Genomic DNA, 6,109 nt, shown 5'->3' on the forward strand with positions numbered 1-6,109 from the left:
TTTACTAAAAATTATATCATTCACTATAACATCTTTACTATTTTATTTATTATATTAACACTAACTACAGTTTACTTCCCCATTATAGTATTATTTTATTTTCAATTTTCATTGGATGACATTTTTAGTTTATGACTTCCTCTCATCACAACTATAAAATAATTGAATACAGAATACAGTGACACGATAGTCAAGTTATCACTAAAAATTATTTTTATTGCATTTCATATTAACTATTATTTTTTTTCTTAATTCATTTATAAGTTTATTAGTTTATTTTAGTTAATAATTCATGTTCTACAATTAGAATGAAGTAAGGATTTTTAAATTTCTGTTATTTTGTTATATAATATTATTTCAAATTTTACTTTAATAAAAAATATACAATGAAAATTTAATGGTTTTTTAGAAAAAAATAGAAATAGACCTAAAAGTTTTACTTATTTATGTTTTGATTAAACAATTCTTTAATAATGAGGATCATACCTATCACGAGAATAAGGAATATCACGACCAATATCATCTCTTCTATAAGGACCAGACTCTCTCATTCTATCAGAAGGATAATAATCTCTATCAGAATTTGGTCTATCCATTAGAGGTCTATCATTTACTAATGGATCTACAGTAATGTGATCTCTTTCTCTTTCACTTGGTATACGATCTGACATTCTATCAATTCTACGACTGTTATATCTGTCATAATCAATTTCTCTGTCATTACAATTATCTCTGAGTGAGTATCTATCACTTCTTCCATAGTAATCATCACGAGCATATCGGTCTTGAAGATAAAAACTCTCCCCTGAATAATAATCTTTTTCACGAGGTCTCTCAATTCGGGATTCGAATCGATCACGATATTGTCGTTTTTCGTTATGCCCTCTTTGTTGAGAGATGTCTTTTCTTAAATACCTATTCATAGGTGAACCATCATACATAAGGTCATGACTAGGAGGATATAAACCATCATCTAACCTTCCCCTTTCACGAGAGAAACTTCTTCTTCTAGGGGAATCTCTTGGGGAATCGAAAGGAGGGTCCCTTTTTTTAAATTCAGTATAAAAAGGTTTTTGTAAATAAGGTCTTCCATCCTTAGGTTTAGCGAATTTTACATTTAACCTTTTACCAGCTAGTTCGTGTTGGTCCATTTCATGTAATGCTTTTGCAGCATCTTCAGGACGGTCATATTCAATAAATGCATAATAAAAATCGTTTGTACCTTTACTTGATTTTTTGATAGTTGCTAATTTTTTAAATAAAATTTTTCTCTTTTTTACGTTTTAAAAAGTATTTAACCAATATGTAGTAAAAAAGTTTATGACCTTTAAATGAAACTTGAAGAAAAAAAACAAACAATTTATAACATTACCATAAGGACTAAAAAGTTCTTTTAATTTATTTTCATCAATACTTACATCAACATCTGAAACATAAAGCGTTTTCATGAACTTAAATATAATTTTTAAGATTGACCCTTTTAGTTGTGCAAACAATTGTAAAATATAATTAATTATAATTAATTTATTATAATCATTAATATTGAATGAAATCTGGGTTTAGAAGAGTAGATGAACGTTTTGTTTGTCATTAACTCGTTTTTTAATTAAAATTGTCATGCTAATGAATTATGAAATGCTTCAGATAATTATTCTCATTAAATTAATCGTATGTTTTTATGACTGTAATTTATATTGAAATGTAAATTGAAATAACATGAATTCATGATTATTGTATCAAAAATATATGTCAATTAATGTGAATATTTCATAAGATGAATTGTATTAATAACTATCATCACTGAATATCATATGTCCTTGTCCTATTGAAAAATCTGTCATTTGTTCTTTATTCCTTTAATTAGAGATATCGCTTTATAATTGATGTATTCTGTATTCTTTTTGAAGGTATTTTTTTTCTTTATTTATCAAATTATTTTTCTTTGTTGTTGTGTGTGCTTAGCGATAATGGTGTTGGTCATTTTACTTTCTAATTTTTGATTATCTCTTGTTCTGAGAATCTAAAAATGAATTCAAAGTTCTTTATATTCAATACCCTGATTTAGGGTTTTATTTTTGACTTTTCATATTTAAAATTTTGTTTTATATAACAAGCAATAACATAATTATTTTTATTACTTTAATAAAGATTTTAGACTGATAAGAAACACTAATATGATGATATTGTTGAATTATTCAATTAACAATCTCTTTTGAGGTTCACATTTATTTAAAAATATTTCATCTATTTTGAAGAAATATTTATCACTATATTTTGAAAAGAATTTTATTTGTTCATCTTTTGATTTACATAGTTTTAGTTCAGGAGATACACAAATTAAATCACTCATTATAGGTCTAAAAATTGGAGGAACACAATCTAAATTAAATACCTTACTTGGTGGATCATTATAATTAACACCTTCTTTTATTCCATTTATAATAACAAGGCAAGGTGTTTTGTGAGTAAATTGATTAACTAAACTTTTTATTTTACGACAATCAACAGTTTTTAATTTGCGTAATTCATACCATTCATAAAGAAGTGTATTTAAGAGCGTTGAGTTTAAACAATATCTAATTTCACTTTCTATTGTTTGAGTTGTTAAATGTAGATTTTTGAATAAGATTAATTCAAGTACTTTATTAAAAATGATGTTAATTGGAATAATTGGATATATAGTATCTTCTATATAAATTACATTTATCATATCATTTTCATAAATTGTTTTTAATTTATTTAATAATTCTTCGTTACAAAATATCTTTTTATATTGTTCGTGCACTATAAAATAAATCTTTTGTGGTGGATATATTGTTATTGAAATACCTTGAATTATTTCTATGATCCAATTAATCATTTCTGAATTAGAAATACCTTTTTCATTAATTAATGGTCTTAATAATGTTCCATCTTCTTTTATTGCATAAAGGTGTTGTTGAATAACATTTTCTCTTTGGACAAATAAAGTATGATCAGTACTATCATTTTTAACAAGTATTTTTGATTCTTGGAGAGCATCTGATAAGTATTCAAAAGAATCAACAAAAATGATTTGGTTTTGATGAACATTATTAATATTAAGTAATTGGGATGCACAGTTAATTAATTGATTTGAATTAGTATTGATTTGATACGGATATTTCCATACTTTTTCAATATGAAGATTTAATACAGGTAATAATTTTAATATATATAGTTCAGAAATTTTATTATTGATAACAAACTCTTGAAGGTTAATTATTTCTTTAGTTTCTAATTCTTTAATAATTTTATTAGTAATAAAATCATAGAAAATGATATTATAATTATTTTTTGTTTTAAATAAATCAGATGAAGGTTGAATACTTTGATTTATATTAAACTGATGAATTAATGGTATTTTTTTATTTTCAAAAGAAGTAAATTCATTATAAGATAAATTATTGTTATCAAATTTAAATATAATTTCAGACAGTAATGAGTTTGTTGATTTTAAATCATCTATAACAAGCCTTAAAAAATCAAATTTGGTAATTACTTTGTTAGTCATATTATTCAAATTTACTTCTACTTTATCTCTAAATTGAAGTTCCTGTGTATGATTAGTAACATTAAGTTTTTCTTTGAGAATTTTAATACATCTCTGAATAGAAGGAGATAATAAAGATAAATTATAACAATAAGTATCATTGAAGAATATTAAATCATATATGTCTGTTGAATATTCTGTGAAAAATTGTTTGAAATATTCATGCATATATATTATTGCTTTTGAATAATATTTTAATTCATTTAATTTATTTATTATATATTGTTTGATTGAATTAAACCATATAATAAATTGATTTGATGTATAATAGAGATTTCTTCCATGAGAAGAATATACACTATTAACAAAAGTATCATCAATTTGATTTTTTTCAAAGTAGTTTTGCATATCATTATTATTATTAGTTTTACTTAATACTCTAAAAGTTCTAATAAATGATCGATCATTTGAAACACAGATAATAGAAGTAGATGTTTTTGTTGTTCTTCCAAGTTGTAGATTCTTAGGAACTCCTCCTTTAAAATAACATTTTATTTTTCCTTTTAATTGAATGACTTGATATCCAATTTCTTCTATTGTTAATACCAATTGAGGTGGTGTATTTTTAATTTTCTTTTTCATATCTTCAATAAAACTATAATCTAATGGTATACTTTCATTCTCTATTCCAAACGGAACACGAAGTTCATTATAGCCATAATACTCTAATAATTTATTATTTAAAAGTAATGGTATAGTTCTATTTTCATTTAGAAGATTTTGTATAGCATTAAAAGTTGGATAACAATAATTTTTAATAAGTTGTTGATATGTACTACTTAATTGTTTTTCTTCTTCATGAGTTAATTTTTGAAATATTTTCTTTTGACTTTGTGATTTCTTTTGTGTCTTCTTTTTGCCTCCAATTGTTGAAGTTTTAATAAGAATTCCACTTTCATATTGAGACATTAAATGGTTGTTTAAAATTTCAAGTTTCTTAGTTTTAATATATTCCTTATAAAAAATGGAAAAATCATTCAGAAATGAAAAAAAAATGATTGTTGAATATATTTTGGTATTAAGAAAATTTAATTAACAAAAAAATTAAATAACAAAAAAAAATTAAATAACAAAAAAAAATTGAATAACTAAAACAAGTCAATTAACAATCAATCTCCAGGTTCTTTGATTTGAGTTTCTATGGGTTGTTTCTTTGCATCAAATGTTGGTCGTTTTATATGCACATCTATTGGATAAACTATTAAGTTAGTATTTGGATGTAATATAAAAGAAACGTTAAAAACAAACAAGTATCAAATTCAGCGTCACATATTTTAATGTCCTTTTGTTGTGCTTTCTGTTTTTGATTCATTTGTTGAACTGGTTCAAATAAGGGTGAAGTGTATTGAGCTTGCATCAAGTAGAATAAATGAGTTTTTTTAAAAAAAGGAAAAAATAAAAAATAAATAAAAAAGAACTTAAAATATTAATAAAAGAATGAAACTGTCAATATTCCTTATCACTATTCTCATTGCACAAACTTTGGGTGTCTTTGATCCAAGAAAACCATCAAAATACGGCGTGAAAGATGACACTAAAAACAGTCCGGTTAATGGAAATAATGATAATAAACAAAAAAAAGACAAACCTATTGAAGACAACCAACCACCTTCAGACGTAGAAGAAATTAATTCAAAATACAGAGAGCCAATGTTTGTTGCCTTAATATTTTTTTTAAGAAATAAATTAATAATATTAGAGGTGGAAAAGAACATAAAGTAATGGATATGTTACTGGAGGAAAATAAATTATTCCATATTACTCCAAAAATTAGATGGACTCAAAGTACATCAGGGCATTCTCCTATTCTTGCCAGTCCGGTCGTTACAGATTATAATCATGATGGAAGAAAGGAAGTACTTATTCCAACGCAATCCCATTATATTGAATCAATAGATATTAATACTGGAACTAAAATACCAGGGTTCCCAGTTATTATTGAAGATAGCGGATTTATTACTCAAGCCATTCCTTACCAAGAAGAATCTGAAGAATACTCTATTGTATCTGCATCAAATGGATTTATCTATTTCATAAATAAAAATGGTGAGTACAATACAAGTAAAACTATTAAAATACCTCCAGTTTATGTTCCAGCAAATTGGAACGATGGATTAGAAACTGACAAGAAGTGTGTGATTGAAAAATTAAATAAACAAGTTATTTCACCTGGATTTAGTGAAGAGTTATTTAACAACAAAGTAGAGATAGAAAAACGATGGAAGAATATGAAAGAAAGACATTCACAACACTACAAAGATGTTAAATACAATGGGGAAGAATATAAAAACGATCCATTTTTCCAAAGAGAGTTAACTAAAGAAGGACAAAGATCGTTAGCAGAATTGTTCCATAATACAAAACAACAGAAAGACGAGATAGATGATCATATAAATTGTTATCATGCAGCTATTTATGATAATTATGCGGGAAAGATGGAGATTTTAGTTATGCGCGATTGAGGCACATATATTGAGTGATCCGGAAATAATAGAAGGAAAGAAGGAAGTTATTAGTTGTTCCAGTGACGTATTTTTT

The 6,109-nt window shown here is 25.0% G+C and overlaps 3 protein-coding genes across 3 annotated transcripts, besides 11 other annotated features; 1 reads left to right on the forward strand and 2 right to left on the reverse strand.

Moving 5' to 3' along the window:
• Window positions 1–202: 202 nt before the first annotated feature.
• Window positions 203–291: a sequence feature (AT_rich).
• A 28-nt stretch (window positions 292–319) lies between these two features.
• Window positions 320–399: a sequence feature (AT_rich).
• A 68-nt stretch (window positions 400–467) lies between these two features.
• On the reverse strand, window positions 468–1,448 carry EDI_257960 (poly(A) binding protein, putative; the record flags this gene model as incomplete). Its single annotated transcript, XM_001740179.1, has 2 exons — window positions 468–1,246; window positions 1,358–1,448. 2 exons carry the CDS (start codon window positions 1,446–1,448, stop codon window positions 468–470), a joined length of 870 nt encoding a protein of 289 aa, XP_001740231.1.
• Window positions 1,248–1,269: a sequence feature (AT_rich).
• A 51-nt stretch (window positions 1,449–1,499) lies between the features above and the next one.
• Window positions 1,500–1,544: a sequence feature (AT_rich).
• Window positions 1,545–2,191: 647 nt separating this feature from the next.
• EDI_257970 (uncharacterized protein) lies at window positions 2,192–4,480 on the reverse strand (the record flags this gene model as incomplete). The annotated part of the gene is made up of 1 exon (XM_001740180.1): window positions 2,192–4,480. The coding sequence occupies one exon, from the start codon at window positions 4,478–4,480 to the stop codon at window positions 2,192–2,194; it is 2,289 nt and encodes a 762-aa protein (XP_001740232.1).
• Window positions 2,690–2,748: a sequence feature (AT_rich).
• Window positions 3,263–3,330: a sequence feature (AT_rich).
• Window positions 3,380–3,450: a sequence feature (AT_rich).
• Window positions 3,757–3,795: a sequence feature (AT_rich).
• A 114-nt stretch (window positions 4,481–4,594) lies between the features above and the next one.
• Window positions 4,595–4,653: a sequence feature (AT_rich).
• Window positions 4,654–4,952: 299 nt separating this feature from the next.
• Window positions 4,953–5,014: a microsatellite.
• EDI_257980 (uncharacterized protein) lies at window positions 5,009–6,033 on the forward strand (the record flags this gene model as incomplete). Its single annotated transcript, XM_001740181.1, has 2 exons — window positions 5,009–5,223; window positions 5,271–6,033. The coding sequence occupies 2 exons, from the start codon at window positions 5,009–5,011 to the stop codon at window positions 6,031–6,033; spliced, it is 978 nt and encodes a 325-aa protein (XP_001740233.1).
• Window positions 5,234–5,269: a sequence feature (AT_rich).
• Window positions 6,034–6,109: the final 76 nt, after the last annotated feature.

The sequence above is a fragment of the Entamoeba dispar genome, genomic scaffold (genome assembly GCF_000209125.1).
Source record: "Entamoeba dispar SAW760 scf_1105229462775 genomic scaffold, whole genome shotgun sequence".
Lineage (NCBI taxonomy): Eukaryota > Evosea > Mastigamoebida > Endamoebidae > Entamoeba > Entamoeba dispar.